The following is a 19200-nucleotide window of genomic DNA, read 5'->3' as shown; positions in this document are numbered from 1 at the left end:
AGAGAGCAGATCTAAAACTTAACTAAATGTTTAATCTTGTCAGAAGATATATAATTATTGTATTCATGTATGGAATAAACCTGGTTTTGAATGTGATTTGCAATGTGATGACATGTTACACATATAATAGCGGGGTTAAATCCCAAAATCTCTGGTGTCCGAATTTCCACACAAATTAATGGAAAATTAAAGGAAAATAATGAACATTTAACATTATTTTTTTCTTTTATTATTTTACAATAATTGTTAATATATATATTAAGTTATTTAATTTGATCAAACAGACTTTTACGCTAGTATTTCCCGCCTTCTACGCGGGAAGTTGTCACTTGTAGAATGAGTTGGCACACACGCCGGAAGTAGATTAGTGTGGCGTGGGATCAGTGTGCAGCAAGAGTTTTGACACTTTCCCGCAGGCCTTTCAGTGAATATTTCTGCTTTTACCTCAAATTCTGTAAGTTTTAATGGAATTATTTACACCTCAGTCATAATTCGCGCTCATATGAATGCGGTTAATTGTATGTGTACCTCAAATAACAAAGCGAATTTACACTTATGTTGTGCTGCTCCGACATACATGTTTATGTATGTGTTTGTTTACATTATGTATTCCCATTTTATATTTGAGATCTATCAGCAGATGTTTATTCCTTCCCTAATTATAAAACATTTAAATGTTGAATCATGACTCCCTGGCCTGCTTTTAAGTTTTTAATCTGTTCTGAATTATTTGATAAAAATACACTTGACTTGTCTCTAATGACCGAAGTTGTTCTCTGTTCTCTTTTATCAGTTGAGATGCAACCAAAACCAAGTTGTTTCTCTTTGTATTCTCGATCATGGCTCATAATTTGTAAAGGCCTCAGAGATGATTTCATCTTGTTTCTGGGGCGTTTCTGTAGGAGACATAAGATGGTGCTGTTGTATTAGTTTTCACCAGAACACTTGCGGTTCTTCATTCCTTACACGGTGTAATACATTAATGTAACAAGTGTGCTTTGCTTCAGGGCTTTTGTTCAGAGTTAGTACAATATATTGTCATAACCTTGTGCATTTTACGTTCTGAATGCTAATTAATGTTTACTGGGTCTGGTTAGTAATGTGAATGTAATCAGTTGTGCTGATCACTGCTGATATGTTCTCATAGACTTACAGGTAAATCATGAGTCTTCAGTGGACGGCTGTGGCAACGTTTCTGTATGCTGAGGTGTTTGCGGTTCTACTTCTGTGTGTCCCCTTCATCTCCCCAAAACGGTGAGTTTCAGATGTTGCTGAAGCACGATAAAGCATTAAACTTTGCTTAAACTTAACTCACCTTCAGGCCATCCAAGATGTAGATGAATTTGTTTCTTCATGGAAAGAGCTTTAGAGAAATGTAGTATTACAACACTTGCTCACCAGTGGATTCTATGGAGTGAATGGGTGCCGTTATAATGAGAGTAAAAACAGCTGATAAAAGTATGATAATAATCTACAAGTAGTCCATCAATTATCATATTGTGAAGTGAAAAGTTGAGTGTTTGTAACTTTTAAAACTTATGACCATGTTCCATAATAATGTTTCCTCCAGTGAAAACGTTCATCACCTGTTGTTCTCTCGCATCAAAATCCAACGACGTATTTGTTTAGAAGAGCTATTTTGGACTGTTTTCACTTGTCAACAGTGCTCGATCTGTGCATATTTCTTTCCTGATTCAGGTGAGACAACATTTCCACTGTAAAAAAGCAATATTAAGTATAGAGAACTCTTGTTTCTTACAAACACAACAGCTGTTTGCTTCTTAAGACTTTAATTGATGGGCCTGTGGATTATTGTGATGAAATATCACCTGTTTGGTAAATTTGCAGCATTTTTCAAATCTGTTTCAATGAAGGAAAAAGCTACATCGTTGATGGCCTGAGGGTGTTATATATTTGGATTCCAGCATTACCAGGATAATTAAATTAGGTTCAATGCTTTTATTCCACTAAAAGCTTTTGAATAGGAGTCTTGTGAGAGAGTAATTTCTTAATTTGAGAGCATTCACATGACCTTTAAGCCAGTTTAAAGGTTGCAAGGTTGGGTCACTTGGTAAACAACATTTTCTTATCACAAAAAAGCACTCTGAGAATTGATTTGTTTGCACCGACTCCTCACAAAACAAAACAAAACAAGAAATGCTTCTCAAAGACATCTATATGTGCTCCTTTTATGGTGTGTTGGAGAAATGTAAACCGTATGATGTTCTTTGGACTTGTTGAGAAAGATTTGTGTTATCTCATGTGTTCTTTTGCCCTCTGATTTGATTACAATGTTATTTCTGTTGTTGCGTTTGTAGATGGAGCAGATTTTTCAAGTCTAGACTGGTCGCTGTCATCACAACGTATGGAAACACTGCCTTCATCGTCATCATTTGTATTCTTGTCTTTCTGCTCATAGGTGAGCTTGATAACCCCTCAATGCATTGTTTTCATTAAACAGTCTTGTTCATTTCTTAGGTGTCTGCATACATCTACACATACCATCAGATGGTAATGAAGTCAGTATGATGTTAAAGAGGATGTATAATTATTAAAAGTTGCAGAAGCAGGTCTTTCAGAAGTGATTGCTGTATTGATGTCATAATGCGCTCATGAGCATATGACTGCCTATATTTACTTATCAGTGCTTTATATATGAAAAAGATAGTCATGACAGATGCACTACTGTACAAAAATTTGGGTTTTTGTGCAAGACAGTTTGAGTAACATTCTGTGGTTCTTCAGGGAGAAATAAAATGCTTCAAAAGTGTAGAATATGGCCTTTTTAAGGTCAAAAGAAAGAAGATTAAACCAAATATATTATGTTAAGTTTGGTAATTTGTGTGAATGACCATGCAATAATTGAAGTAAAAACATATTTAACAGTTAATACATCATTCCAACAGCCCTACAAACATTTAAGTTAAGCAATTTCTCTCTCTTGAGTGTTGCACTGATTGAACTAGATTTATGAATGAAAACTAAAGTTTTTTGTTTCTGCCTCTATAGATGCATTTAGAGAAGTGAGAAAATACAGTGTGACAGAGAAAGTGGATCTGAGCAACAACCCCGTGGCCATTGAGCACATGCACATGAAGCTCTTCAGAGCCCAGAGGAACGAGTACATCGCCGGCTTTGCCCTGCTCCTGTGTTTGTGAGTGTTATTTCCCCATGTCTCTCTCATTTTCTATGCCACTTTCTCCCGCAGGTCTCTCTCGTTTCTGTATTTTACCCACCTCAACATGTCTCCCTTTGGCACTGGAGCTTTGGCACTGGTTTTCAGAACACGATCAGTTACACGGTCTAAATTTCGTTGTGTTTGATGACTCCCAGCAGATTTTCAGGACCAAGCTTGTGAACAGAACTTCACCTGGACTCTCATAACAGGGTCTTTGGGTTCGGCACATTCAGTCCCTAAGGAGTGTGTTTATAAGACAATGCACAGGTTGTTTCATTGTAACCCTGTGTTATTGCAATACCCATTAAAATTAACAGCCAATTGGCAAATAACATTTGTAATTAACTCACAATAATTTGCTCACAATAATTCTCATTAAGGGCTTGGCGTGTGTACATTTAGTATCCTTGGTTAACTCCTGAAACACTTCTCAACTGTCACTGTAGCCTATTACAGCCCAGTGCTGCTGACCTCATCTGTCAGTCAAATCAGACCGCCCACCCACTCGAGGATATATTTAGGACATAAAGGTTGTTTGTGACATAACAAAAGATGTTCCGTTAGAGCTTTTAGTTACAAATATTTTTAATGTTATTGATATATCTGATATTACAGTTTGTACTGTTAATTTTTTGGAACATCTAGGATATGACAACAAGTAATTTAGACATTTAAAAAAAAAAAATGCAATTTATTATAGTATGCAAATGTGTGCATGTTGGATAGCAGAAGTTTATAGAAGCCTAATGAGACTTTAATTTTGAAATGTGAACCACAACTAAGTGTATTGGAAACTATTCTTACTTTATTGTTTGCAGATTTTAATAAAGAAAGAAGAGCATGAAAAATCCATCCATGTGGGTTTCTGCTGAGGGAACCAGGGTGATGCAGTAGTTAGACACTTTTATTTTTGTTAAAATGTTTAATTAAATACTTTGTGCAATTAAATGCATAAAAATATTGAAAGCCTATAAAATGCCACTGAAATAAGTTAAATCTAAAATTAGTTTCGAGACGAGCTGTTTTTGCTCAATGCTAAATTTTAGTCATAGTATCTATTGAGGGAGCCAAGGTGATTATATATATTTTTACATTCTTTAATAATATTTTGTTTGTTTTCTGAAATGTTGGTAGTTCAAAAGGGTTGAATGCAGCAAAAATTGTTATTTAAGGCTATAGTTCCTCTCCTTAACCCTGGGCCTGCTTTATTTATTTTTCCACACTGAAATTGAAAATCCATTAATGTTCTGTTTGCATAAATGACTTGCCTGTCATGTCAGTCAGCTTCCTAATTTCTCCAGCGCAGATTTATCATGCACCCTCCTTTAGGAGACAGTGTCTTTATTTATAGTCATGAAAGGTGAATGAGTTGTGTCTGGGGCAGACAGAGAGAAGAATATGTTGCAATAATACAGTAGACATGGAAAGAATCTTCTGTTGAGCCGGTTGGGGGGAGGGGGGACTTTTGTTTCCATTGACAAAATGTATCCACGGGTACTTAACTTCCCACATCCTGATTGGCCAGGTCGTTGTTGTGCTCTATACGTAACGTTTGAGAATCTCCCAGCTCTGCATAGTTTTCCCATAAAGGGGTTTCACCATATTTTCTCTGAATGGCAGGTTATTTATATCCAGCATCCATTAGCGATACTACTTCCCATGACAGCTGGGCTTGAGTGTCGTTTTTGTAATCATGCGAACAGCTGCAGGACATGTGATCAAGCAACTGGTGATGGGCATTATATTTAGCCTGTGTTCATGGCGTTCTCACTGGCCAAAAGGCCATGACTTCTGTTACAAAATGAACCTCCTTCACCTTGCCAGCAAATGCACAGATGCCACAAAGGTGACTGAAGTGGCACATGACGGCTTGACATGTGCTTCAGGCATGTTAGGATGCAGTAGCTGTGTGGACGATTCCAGTGTATTCTGTTAAGGGCTGTTCAGTGGTTAATGCAACAGAATGTCAACATTACATTTTAGAAAAAAAAAAAATTAGATCTATTGAATCTATAAAGTCTATTTGTCTTAGTCCATTGGCACCTGACAAAATTTAGTTGGATTTATTATAAAATTAGACATAAATTGTTAGTGGGGTAAATGAAATAGATGAAATTAGGGATATTTTCTCTGAGCTCTCCTACAGTAAATGAATATTTTTATGGATGCTTGGAACTTTTTTTTCTCTCTCTCTCTCTTTTTTTTTTTCAACATTTTCATACGCATGCATCTGGTATTATAATTTTTCTTCCTTTTTCTTCTCTGGCATAATTGATTCCGATATTATCAATTAACCAGTCATCATCATCTGAAAAACTGTAATATTCTAACCTTAAATATGATCAAGTATACATGAGACACTTTTTTTATTATTATTTCAAAATCATCTAATATTTGTTTAATCTCATATCTAATATTTGTTTATCAAGAAGGGTCATATTTCACCACTAAAAAAGTATTATAGTTGGGCTACAAAGAAAATTAAGCCCATTTTTTAATGACCATTAAGTATTGTAACATTATTTATAAAAAAAAAACAATCTTAGTTTAAAATACAAATATATATATATATATATATATATATAATTAAATTGAAGTATTTATGCATGATTAGTATATTCACTATTTGTTGTGTTGTCTTTAATTTATTATGATTCTAATGTAAAAATTATTATTTTTGAACAAGACATTTTTATTGCTGTGAAATGTATTTTTTTCTGTACTGTAAAAGCACTTGCACCAACTAAAAAGGACTTGTTTGTGTCAAATTTGGCAAATCGAATATTCAGGAGAGGTTAAAGTGAATCTAATGTAGGTCACCTCAGCTCATCTTATGTCATACAGAGCGTGTGACCAAAGTGTGGGCTTCACTTGCATTTAATCTGCATGTGTTCACAACAGTCTTTTGCAAAACCTTGAACCCTTTTACACGTGGACACTGATATGAAGGTGATGCATGCTGGATTTAGCCTCTACATTTGAGCACACGGTTCAGATGTCATCAGCCTGCGCCTCTCTGCTCATCTTGCTCTATGAAATTGTAGAAGACAAGTGTTAAGTGAGGAGAATAGCCAAAAGCTATGCGCTGACTGGCAAAAGCCATTTGATATTTGCCCATGGTCGAGCAGTAGTTACCCATTTGTTTATGCTGATTTTGTTGTGGTTATTAATGCACATCTGTGTTTCCTAGAAGTGTCATGCATGCATCTGGTGATAAAAAAAATAGGTTAAAATTACAGAAAATGTATTGTAATACTGTGAAATGTTATTACCATTTAAAATAATAATTGATTTATTATCAGGGCAGGAAACAATACTTTTTTTTCAGGATTCTTTGATGAATAAAAAGTAAAAAAGAAAAGCATGTTTTTAAAATAGTTTAAAAAAATTACATAATCAGCTAAACTGTTTCCAACATCGCTGATCACTCAGAATTTCTGAAGGATCATGTGACGCAAAAGACTGTTCAAGAAAATTCAGCTATGCATCACAGAAATAAATTATATTTTAAAATATATTAAAATATATAAAACCATTATTTTAAATGTTAATAATTACGGTGTTTTTTTATTTATATAAATTCAGTCATGTTTTAATTGTCTGAAAGGTGAACACTGGAGAAAAGTAGCAACACGTCTCCTCATCAAGCTACAAGATTTGAGGAATCACTGATGTCTCGAACAGAAACGTGTAGGACGAGTTACGTAATGAAGTTCAGTATTTAATTAGAGGTTTGTTCAAATAATAGTAATAGAGATTGTTGCCCTTGCAAGCACCAATAATTAAGCCAAAATCTGTCTGTACAATGCAAAATCGCAACGTCGGCTGCTGCAGTGAGCTGTAATAATCAGATACACACTGTCTGTTTAGTAAATCCACTCGTGTCTGAGTTCATCTTGTTTTTTTCCCTCCAGGCTGCTGAGACGTCTGGCAACTCTGCTGTCTCAGCAGGCTACACTGATGGCCTCTAATGAAGCCTTTAAAAAGCAGGCAGAGGGAGCAAATGATGCTGCAAAGAAGTACATGGAGGAAAATGAGAAACTGCAGGAGGTGAGAGAGTTGTGCATGAAAATGTCTGTCTAATAGTAAAGCCTTTTCATGAGCCTAAAGGCTTTCAAGGAGCAGTTACCTGGTACCTGGTTAATGACCAGTGGTGTAGGTCACAGGGGAGGGACTGTGATGAATATGCTGAGTTAAGTTTGCTCACCCTCATGTGATTGTAAATGTCTGTGACCAACACAAAATGAGAAGTTGGTAAACAGCTGTAGTGACCTAATTCAAACAAATATTGTGTTGGAAAGACTTGAGAATGACTAAATGATGACGGAGTTGTAATTTTGAGATTATTTATTCTAGAATTATTGCTAAGTTGTTTATGATTTAGTTGTGATCCCACATGCGCTTCATTAGTAATGTTTTAACATCACATGTTCTCGTGAGTCATTCTGGTTTGTTTGGTGTTCTTCATCTCTCAGTCCTCAGAGAAACACTGTCCATTTATATCACAGTGCTGCAGACTTTACACTTTACCTCTAGAGGGCAGGGTTTCACATAATGTCTAGAAATGAGTTTAGAATTTACAGACTGTGTGGAAATGTCCAAGAGTAACACTTGACACTCACGTACTGTCAGATGGCAGCAAAATTACTTGAAATGTTGAGTTACTGGGTTGGCAAGACTTTTTTATTTATTATTTTTATGTTTTTGAAAGAAGTCTCTTATGCTCACCAAGGCTTTATTTATTTGATATAGAAATACAGTAAAAACAGTAATATTTTGTTGAAAACAATGTAAAATTTAGTGAGTCCATGATGAATAAAAGTATTTAAAGTATTAAAAATAAATAGAAAAATACGATACATAAAAATGACCCCCCCAAAATTTAACCATATATATATATATATATATATATATATATATATATATATATATATATATATATATATATATATATTTGAAAGTTTTCAACATTAATAGTATATGTGTATATATATATGTATATATGTATATATGTATATATGTATATATATGTATATATGTATATATATGTGTATATATATATATATATATATATATATATATATATATATATATATATATACATATATATATATATATATATATATATATATATATATATATATATATATATACATATATATATATATATATATATATACATATATATACATATATATATACATATATACATAGTTATAGTTATATATATATATATATATATATACATATATATATATATATATATATATATATACATATATATACATATATACATATATATACATATATACATATATACATATATATATACATATACTATTAATGTTGAAAACTTTCAAATTTAATGTGTCCATGATAAATAGAAGTATTTAAAGAAAATAAAAATACTGACCCAAACATTTGAACGGGAGAACATATTTATGATGAGAATAGTTTTTATACAAATATTTCAAATGAATACATTTATATACACTGTTATAAAAATGTATAGGAATGCATTTAGGAAATTGGGAATATAAACAGAAAAATATTTTGACTGTTCTAATTGCTATAGTATTACATATCAAGAACACATTGCTGATAGCATGTTTAAGGCGAGACACTGCAGGTGAATAGGGCAAAATAAATAACTAATAGTTATCACCTTACTTACCCAGTTGATTGATTACATTGATTATTGCAAACATTTTTTGTATTACAAGTTTTCAAAAATGTAATGTTTAAATATGCAAATGAGGCATTATTTATTGAAATATGTGCTCATTTGCATAAATGTCTAGTACAAAAATCTGAACACTAGATGAAGTCAGTTTCAAAATTTCTGTTTAATTTTTTTTTACATTAGAGTCAAATGTTTTTACAGAGGGAATTCTGGTTATATTTTTTTGTCACTCCATAATTCAGAAAATAGTTTGAACAAACAGCCAGAAAACAATGTATTTTCACAATTTTGGGGGGAATAAAATGTATATAATCAAGGAAAATATATATGAACAAATCCCTCTGTAAAAACCTTCAGAATATAGACAGGAATAAAAAATGTCAAGTCTGGTGTGTGTAAGTGCTACTGAAGTGGAGATTTATGGCTCGGTGTTGAAGAAAAAACTCATTTTGAGAAAACGGCCTTTACAAATATGTATTGTAATTGAATTCTATTGACACAAACAGATAAAGTGCTATAAAAGAAACCCTAAACAGTGTCTTTTGGATGTTTTCCTTCCACTAGTTTGAAAAAGCACTTTATGAAAAACCAAAAAGCCCAAAATCTCAAAATTGACAGGTGCTTGAAAAAAAAACAGTGTTTCTGCCTGCAGTGTCTCACCTTAATTAGGGCAAGTTACCCAAATATTGAGGTTTGGCTGAGTGGTTGATAACTAAAACGTTCTAGGTGGTGATGAGCTGTAATCATTGTGCTCTGAAGCACTTTTGCATCCAGTAGACTTCCAGGGAAATTCAATGAAACTGCCAACCATTTAATAAACAATGTAGAGCGGAACTACAGTTCATTAGAACAGTTCCATGTTGACAGGCCTTTTCAAATGAAGTGAAAAAGAGGAAGTACCAGGTGCTAGTTCGTATCCTAAAGTAGAATGATGATGACACTATGATGACACACGTCTGCAATGATTAGTTCCTATTACAACACTATTGATCTTTCTCAATCATTCTGGTCAGGGTTGGTTCTAAACTGCTGACCCTGAGTATTCTGCTGGTAATTCAGACTGAATTGGTTAACAAACAGACTTGTTTGATAGATCATTTGCGTGTTCTGTTGTTCGCTTGTAAGCATTACACTTAAACATTTCCCAGTGGCCTTGGATATTCAACACAATGTTATTATTGGATTTGGATTTGGATTTCTTTAATCTAAAATTTTAATTTAATTTTCTAGTTTATTTTTTCAGCGTAGTTTATTTATTTACTTTGTTAATTTAGTTTTTATTTTATTAAGTTTTGGGGCTTCCAAAGTAGTGCACTAAATAGAATCAATTACCTAGAATTGCATCTCTCAGCACAGTGTCTAGGGGTGGTGTTGGCGCAGTGGATAAGACACATGCCTTGTGTGTCCCTGAGCAGGACACTTAACCCCTAGTTGCTCCAGAGGCGTGCGACCTCTGACATATATAGCAATTGTAAGTAATAAATGTAAATGTAAATTATGGCATTTTTATTTTAATGCAGACAAGCATTGTTAGTGGTTTTTATACTATTAAAATATTTTTTATATTTTGAATGAGCTTTTATTTATATAATTCCAAATTTCTTTTTTAATGTAAGTTTTAGTAATTTTTTGTGCTTTTTCCATTTTTTTTTCATGTAGTTTTAATTGGTTGTAATTTTAGTCATGTTAGTACTTCTACTTAATTTATTTCAGTTAGTTGCCATGGCACCATTTCTAATTTTCTGTTGTCTTTTTTTCTTGAAGTATTTATTAATATTTTTCTTAACATTAAGATATTCTATTTTGTATTTGCATAATGAATTGTAATCGGTCTTCTGTTTAACATTTCTTGACACTGAATAGTGATTGATCTGGTGTTTTCTGTGCATATTTATTTAGCTGCTTTTGCACTTAACCGTGTCTATGCTTATTGATTCTTGTAGTCAAGAAAAAAAGGCATGCTTATGACAGATGTTAAACGTCTCACATATGGTACATTATTTCCTTGCACGTTTAATTAGTTTATAAAAGCCCTGAAAATGGTTATCATTTGCTGTGTTATTGTCTTTAGCAGATGTAGTTTGTTAGTATGTAGATGCTTGAGCGTGGGGAATGCTGGGATTGATCAGCACTGCGTGGCTCAATTACAGTGCTGACGTACAGTAAGTCACCACATTGATCTTTGCATGCTGTCACCCAATGCAGAAGCATGGCACACGTGGGTTATCACACACACACTGCAATAATTCAGTCCTGTCAAATGTTGTAACCACAGAGCGAGCCATAAACAAGAGCACAAGCCGTTCTGAGTGACAGATGGTGGAATATTTCAATTGAGTAAATGAAGTTTGACTCTGGCCTGTAATTCTCCCGCTCTGTTCTTGAAGCGTCTGGACAAGATGAGCGTCCTTGAACTGGTTGAGGTGACCTGATTTTATTGATAGAGTGCGTGATCCATGTGTAGATGCTAACGGGGCCGTACTGTGAGAGGACGAGGTGAGAACGGCACATGAACCGTTAAAGGGCCTGTATTGATCTCTCATCTCTGTTGATCGTTCTCCATTGGTCCCCAAGCAGCTATTGGAGCGCTCTCACAATTAAGTGCAAATAAGATCATGAATTTTGCAAGGTTCTGCTTCATAAAATCTAGTTCTCCTGCAGCTATTAGTTATGTGAAATCGTTTTTTAAAAATTCATAATGCAATTGGCCAAGATGGATCCTTTGGTATTAAAGCACTGATCGTTTTTGTGAGGGTTCCTGTGGGAATATAGCCGGTTGATATTGATACTTGTACCATAAGGGCTTTACTGTACTATAAATGACCTTAGTTATGACTGGCAAATCTCCACGTATCGTAACCTAGTGGTCATGTGGGTGTGGCATCATAAATGTTGCAATTCTGCATTTTTTTTGCTGATTTTTTCCCATAAATGATCTGGATGAACTTGAGAGGGACATTTGCATTATGAATGTTACAATATGTCTGCAAAGTGCATTTATTTAAGTATTGGTTAATTTCTTTATGACGTGACAAAAATGATGCAGTTTCCTAGATTAAAGGGTCAACACAGCTTGCATCATCTTCACTCTCATGTCCCATTTAAGAGTAGTCTTTTCAGCTCGGTGCTTTAGTTGTATTTGAACTTACTTTTAATATATCTGCAGGAAACATCATCCAAAATATCTGACCCAGATCTAGTTGTTCCCCGAGGCCAGAAAACATCTTTCCTTTGTTCGACAAGAGCTAAAACACTCCCCTGTGTTGGTTCCCTTGTCCAGGTCACTTTGAATAAGCTCTTTTAAAAATGTCTGTGTGCCTTGGGCCACGTACCTTGAGCAGTTTAGCATGAAAATATTCACTTGTACAGGTTTTAATGATTTGTGGAACTACTAAAACTTTCGTGACCCTTGAACGCTTTACCACAATATCCATGCTGTTGTGTGTTAATATGTAAGCAGAACTAGAGGACAGGATGTCTGTGAGCAGCTACTGAAGTTTCAGACAACTATTGTTCATTTATGACCATATGAAATCCAAATGTCACTTTTGTTGTGTTTAGTAAAAGCACTAAACAGTTACATTTGAGCTGATATGTGCATGTAACAATTCCACTCTTTCTCTTCTGGGAAAACCAGATATTCACAATATCTTGTATATGTCTCAGGACTTGCAGTACACATGTGGGTCTTTGTCCCACAATGCATGACCTTTTTCAAAGGATTTCCAGTGTAAACCGGAAGTTATATCACTGCAAATTTCCTTTTTCTGTATTTTGTTTATGAGATTATAATAAAATTTGCTAAATTAAACATGCTACATGATGAGGTCATGTGACATATTTGCATATTACATACTTTAATATATTAAATAATAGTAGTAGGCTGCTACATTAAGTGTTCAGTTTGTAGTAAGCTTCACACTAGTGTTATTCCATCATACTATTATATATTTTATTCATTTATTATTTTAAATCAGTTTAAATCAGTCCAATTTGAACTACTAACTCCAAAAAACCTAAGCAAGTAAATCAAATAATTAAATAAAAATCTCCTGTAACCATTGTTCATCATTTAGCATATAGACAATCAGCTTTTGAATGGCTGAAGCATAAAATGGTTTTGCTGTTAAATAGTTTTTTATTCAATTGCATGTTGTTTGAGTTGACCACAGCATTTATTCTCTAGTTTTCTAGTATTTAGTGAGTCTACAGGCTAAAATCTTCTTTTCTGGAGAATGTTTTATGTTCGTATGAGGAGTGGGCCAGTCAGATGTGAACACTACCATTAATGGATCTTCTAAGCTGAGGTTACAGATGGAGATCATTGATAAACCTAATATTAACATCATCGGGATCCCTGGAAAATAGAGCACCTGTTTTTTGTTTTTCCTGTAACTTATTATGTTAATGAATGGCCTGTGAAATTAAGAGATTCCTTATTGCAGAATGGTTTAAGTTTTCGGGGAAATGTTTTGCAAGTCTTCTAGCTACATCCCTGTCCTTATATTTAGCTAAAACATCCTTCCAAGTAGCTGTTTGCAAACCATTTCACCTCTGAAACATGATGAACTGGATATGTTTGAAAAAGCAGAATGGAACTGGATTTCAGTGATTGGGAATGGATTGAGTCAAGAATAAATTGTGCACAATAACACGTATAACAAAATTAAACCAGTTCGAACATGACTCTGTGTTAACAGTGATTTATCAGATATTTTACACCCTCTCAATATCCTCTGGGAACTCAGAGCAACACTGTTTGAGAAATGAAAAAGCTGATTATCTCATGATGTGACTAATAAAAAGACTTACTGTTCTTGATCAGAAACTGCGGGACGCGGGCGTCGAAGTGCCTGAAGTGGGTGGAAAGGCCAAGGGTGGCGTAGAGGAGGATAAGAAAAATCTGACAGAAGAGGTCAGGAAACTGAAGGATGAACTCGACGCAACAAAGAAAGGTACTAAATGACTCTGAATCACTCAAACACTGAAACACTCCCTGTTTACTTATTTAAAAATGAAAGCTAATGTCTGCATGTCTATGGTTGCACAGTCTCTTGGTCAACATTAATAGCCAAAAGACTATTAAACCTTTTTTTTTCTTAATGAACACTAGTGAAAAATGAATGTATAGTCAAATGTATTCTGTAGTTATAGAGTCAAATGCTAATTATACATATTTATGCACTTAATAAATATACCATGCAATTGTACTTTTGGTGTACTAAACTGGTATACTTAAAGTCTGCTAAATTAGTCCTTAAAGCACATCAGTTGTGCAGAAGTAGTGCTGAATATTAGCTGAAGTATATTTGATTGTGCTAAAGTGAAACGATTACAAGTATACTACAGGCACACTTTAAATAACTCGCATTTAAAGAAGATATTATTCTAAAATCATACAATCCTCATCAATCGTGACATTCAAACATATATTAGGCTTAATATTAAGAAATAGTAGTAGTACTTCAAATAAAGTTTATTTTATATCAGTATGTCTCAAGTGATATATCAGTAAATATGTTAATAGATTTGAACTATACTTAGTATGAAGTGAATGTAATGTTTTAAATATACTTTCTTTTTTACTTAGGAAGATTATTAGTATAAATGTAATTTTGACAAGATAATGCATGTGATCATTCACTCCTTTTTTTTTGTGTGCCACATGATCCTTCAGAAAGCAAAGCTGCTTAGTATTTTATCTGGAAACTGTGATTCGGGATTCTTTGATGAATAGAAAGTGTAAACTTTAACAGCATTCAGATTAATGCTTTCTTGCTTCATTATTTAAAATTGTCAGACATGGATTAAGAGTACATAAAAAAAAAAAAAAAAAAAAAAAAACTTTGGTCCCTTTGATGACCTTACAGTGAGCAACACAAGATGACCTCAGCAGAAGGAGACTTCTTACAAAAGAACAAGCTTAGAAAGATCGATTCCCACGCCTCCTTTCTCACGCTTACTGAATGTAGACCGTGCTAAAGGGTTCATGACCCTTTGATGACCCCCGAACTGAGGTCTCCATTGGGTCATCTTGTAGAAAAGCACATTTTAAGTAAGGGTTGTGCACAAAACAGTAAGTGAGCTTGCATTCAGTTATTATTTTAGTAATAGTTTTCATATCAACCTGCCGTTTAAATGTTATTGTAAATAAAAGGAATAGCGTTATGCTTCCTTTCAACAGTTTGGGATCAGTGAGAATATATATATTTATTTATTTTGTATTTTTTTTATAAACAAATTAATACTTTGTTATCAAGCATGCACTAAATTGAAGAAAAAATGACCGTAAAGTCTTTTACATTGTACAAATAATACTAATTCAAATTATTGTTGTTTTTTTTAATAAAAGAATCCAGATTTTTACACAAAAATATTAAGCAGCACAATTGTTTTAACATTGATAATAATAAGAAATATTTTTTATTAAATACAGTGTATTAGAATGATTTCAGTGTACAGGTATGTGTGTGTCAGTGTAATGCGACTACAATGTATTAGAATGATTTCTGAAGGATCATGTGACTCTGAAGACTGGATGGAGTAATGCGTGCTAAAAATTCAGCTTTGCATCACAGGAATAAATTACATTTTAAAATAGATTGGAATATAAAGCAGTTATTTTAAATTGTTGTTGCTGTATTTTTCTTAAAAAAAAAACAACCCCCAAAAAGTCTTTTAATTGCTAGTATATGTCAATCACAAGTGAGACCGAATAAGGCACAAGGAGCAGAGATTCCACTGAAAGTCAAAAGGTCTGGCTCTGTGATGATACTGTAACCTGGAGAATGTGTAGCTCTACTGAAAAGGTCATTTAGATCTCTGACGCCTGTATTTCTAGGACTTATTGTTTACATTATTCGCTTGTGTGTGCAGCTCTTCAGAAGTCAGACAGCGATGTGAAGGCCATGAAGAAGCAGGCTGAGAGCCTCACAGCAGAGTACGACCGTCTGCTGGAGGAGCACGGCAGACTGCAGGTCAGAGGTCACGCGTGTGTCACACCGCTAACATCTTTCCTATCCTAGCTCCGCTCCAGACCCTAGTGAGCTGCCTCGCTGTCTACAAAGACTGTTGCCTTTTAAGGCAGCATAATAACTGAAGTCAAACCTGAAGTGACCTGAAAAAAGATGAATGATATCAGTAGCATCTGAAGTATGTGAGTTTGGATGATGCAGTCTCTGGTTAAACATGTATACGGTTTCTTATGCTTAGCCTCATTTGCATAAATATCAATCGAGTTGAAGTCTTATTCATTGCTGCGAATCCATTCTTTTCACTGAACCATTTCACTTGCTAGCTTACGCCTTCACTCAAAAGTGTACATAGAAGTGTAATCTAGCATGCCATTTTACTTTAATATAATGCTGTTTGGTTCAAATGATGTTTACTCTTAAAAGAAATCGGCTCACAATATTGATAATCATGTGGCTGATGATACTAGAAGAGATTACCTCTCTCTCTTTATTTACTTTTTCCTGTCAGTCGTTGTCCTGGTAGTCTTCTCAAGTGTGTGTAAGTGAGAGAGAGCGGGTGGGGGTCAGATAGACAGGCTTCTCGTTTACATATAAATAAGCAGCTCATAAGAGACCGTGACTCATGAACACGTGCTGCACTTACTGCATGTTACACGCTTGCAACAAGTCAAGACAAGTCACCTTTATTAATATAGCACTTTAAACAAAAAAGACATTAATTAGGAAAACAGTGTGTCAATAATGCAAAATGACAGTTAAAGGCAACACCGCAACAAGGTCAACAAGGTGCTTTCGTGCACATCACAGCGCTGTGAAGCCCATTCTCTCACCCATACAGTTTTATATATATGCAGGAGCTTTCTGAAGTCATACCAGCCACCCAAAATTACTCGCCAAATCTTGCAGCATTGAGCAAATCTCTTTTCAGTTGCTGACTTTCTTTCTGCTCTGTCTCTGAACGCAGGCCAAATGTGACGCTCAACAGGACAAGAAGTCAGACTGAACAAAAACCACCATGCACCTGCTCTCTTTCCTGCATCCTCATTGGCTGATAGCAGCTCAGCTGGGCAGCGCATCACTTCTCTGGCTGTGTAAGAACAGGATTCCGTTCTTCATGCATGCGCTTTCATGTGATTCATTAAAGCCTCTGTAGGGTTTTCACGCACTGTAATACCTTTTCTTTCCATTTTTGTTGTAAACATATGGTGTTTAAAATGTTTCAGTCATAATATATCAGTTTAGAATTGAACGAGTATTAACATTTCTTGATGTGTCATGTTTGTTATGTCGGATACATTGAGCCTAATCCATGAAACACAAGCAGGGTGAATTTCTGTGGACAAATCATTCTTACTTAAAGTAATAGTTCATCCAAAAATATAAATTAGATGGAAAATTGACTCATTATCAAGCCATCCAAGACTAGTTTGTTTCTTCATCGGAACATATCTGAAGTTGTTATTATTAAAAATGTCTCAAGATGTTAATTGATGGATCTCATTCTGACGGCACCCATTCACTGCAGAGGAACCACTGATAAACAAGTGAACGGCCTGAGGGAGAGTACACTTTCAGATGTTTAATTCTTTTAAAAAGCCACATTGAATAGAATGCATCAATTAACATAAGCATGATTAAAAAAAAAAAAAAAAAGTTTGCACAGATTCATTCAGCTTGTGATTCATAAATAAGTCCCTTTGTTTATATGGAAGGATCAAGAAAAACTACAGGATATTCTAGATGAGATGCTTTTGATTGGATTTCAACTGAACTGCTTTAATTTTCTTGCCTTATAAGAGAAACCTTAAAAATGTCCTTATGAAAATGGAGATTTGGTTGCAGTACAGATGCATGTCTTTGTTAATTTTAGGTCTTTGATTTAAAGAACACACGTCACTTAACACCCAGTAAGCACTTAAGACAGAAAATCCCTCCAGTTTATGATCGACAAGCCTCATTTGTCAGTTTGACTGTCATGCTATAGGAAGATATTTTGGTTTTATTATGTCTTGGGTGTGGCACAGCCTCCTTTTTTCAGTTCTATTGTAGAGCAGAGCGAGTAAACTGCTTCTTTCCAGTCCTGTCTGGTTTGAGGCCACACAATCTGATAGGAGCGCTGCAGGGCTGTTACATTGGGTAAGAATGCTGCTTTGGCAGGAACAGTAAAGCATCCGCAGCTGATATTGTGTTTCAAAACACAGCACACTGTATCTCTCGCCCTCTAGGTATTGAAATGATATTCATGTTGCATTTGAGGGCCACGTGTTAGTTTTGCATTAACCACGCAGATAACATTTAACATAACTTAAGGTCACCGGGGTGAACGCCGTTCACTTAATGTCACTCTTGCCGTTTTTCAGTTTTTGTGCTCTGGGTTTCTTCGCTTCTTTTCTGGCATGTGTAAATAAATATCTTTGTGACCTTAGAGCAGTGCATCTGGAATGACATCATAGCCGTGTTAAAATAGGGATTAACGATCGCACAGTTTTGGGATCCTAGGGGAAAGGGCATTGGGATCACTGCCACATTGTCGGATAATACATAGTCAAGACCTCCTGGAAGGTTACTGTTCATGAGAATGTGAGGAATGACATCTGCTGCCAGGACTCTAGTTTACTATTTCACGCGCTCAATGATGGGTTAGATTAGTGACATTTTAACCAGAGCACCAGTTCAATGAAAATGTCAGTGGATTCCTGGAGATGGCAGGAGTTCAGTTTAATTAATAGATGGGCGGTCATTTCATATTGTGTAATTTTCAGACCCGTAAATAAACAAGTGAACTGTGTAGTACTGTTAAAGGGGCTCTTTCTTCATAGGTGTTCCCAAATGTAGCAGCGGCTTTGTTACGTCAGGTTTTTTCTTTGTGTTCTTGGAGAGAAACGTGCATTGAGATGTTGGCAATGTTGGAATAAACAATACTTGGGCGTTGTGGAACATGTTTTGATTGCGTAGGTGTGTGAATGCACGGTTCTTCTAGTTAATGCTGTTGTCTGCCTCAAATGTCTTCAGGAAGGTTTTGTTTGAGGTGACGTCAGTCTGCATTACTTCACTACAAAATCTGTGTTATGTGTTCTGATGATGTGCTTTAGTTGGGATGTTGTGAAACCAAACCAATAAATTCTACTTCATTTATCTTGATTTGACAGTGTCTTTTTTTCTTTTTAAAAAAAAATAAAACTATTTTACTACTATCAGTAGTTAAGGGGACAATTCACTTAGAATTATTGTCATGATTCACTTAAGTTACATGAAATTATCATAGAAGTTATCCATACAATTTGTGCGCTATATTTCAGTTGTTAGGAAGTCATTAGAAAGTGTTTTTTTTGTTCTCTTGGTAATATTTTCCTTTCACAGGCTGT

At 34.7% G+C, this 19200-nt stretch overlaps 1 protein-coding gene across 1 annotated transcript; it reads left to right on the top strand.

Moving 5' to 3' along the window:
* The first annotated feature begins 299 nt into the window (after window positions 1–299).
* LOC128018945 (B-cell receptor-associated protein 31) lies at window positions 300–18970 on the top strand. The gene is made up of 8 exons (XM_052604844.1): window positions 300–454; window positions 1148–1254; window positions 2319–2419; window positions 3010–3154; window positions 7093–7228; window positions 13687–13816; window positions 15738–15838; window positions 16800–18970. The coding sequence occupies exons 2-8, from the start codon at window positions 1163–1165 to the stop codon at window positions 16836–16838; spliced, it is 744 nt and encodes a 247-aa protein (XP_052460804.1). The 5' UTR covers window positions 300–454; window positions 1148–1162; the 3' UTR covers window positions 16839–18970.
* Window positions 18971–19200: the final 230 nt, after the last annotated feature.

The sequence above is a fragment of the Carassius gibelio genome, chromosome A8 (assembly GCF_023724105.1).
Source record: "Carassius gibelio isolate Cgi1373 ecotype wild population from Czech Republic chromosome A8, carGib1.2-hapl.c, whole genome shotgun sequence".
In the NCBI taxonomy this organism is placed as follows: Eukaryota; Metazoa; Chordata; class Actinopteri; order Cypriniformes; family Cyprinidae; genus Carassius; species Carassius gibelio.
The sequence above is the reverse complement of the archived record's forward strand: the minus strand, read 5'-3'. Positions and strand labels throughout refer to the sequence as shown.

Bases quoted from the DNA above. Each gene is read 5' to 3' on its own strand.
- LOC128018945 (XM_052604844.1), top strand. From the start codon at position 1,163: ATGAGTCTTCAGTGGACGGCTGTGGCAACGTTTCTGTATGCTGAGGTG. The intron at 3,155-7,092 runs GTGAGTGTTATT...TTTTCCCTCCAG, and splicing joins TTTGCCCTGCTCCTGTGTTT to GCTGCTGAGACGTCTGGCAA. The intron at 15,839-16,799 runs GTCAGAGGTCAC...CTCTGAACGCAG, and splicing joins AGGAGCACGGCAGACTGCAG to GCCAAATGTGACGCTCAACA.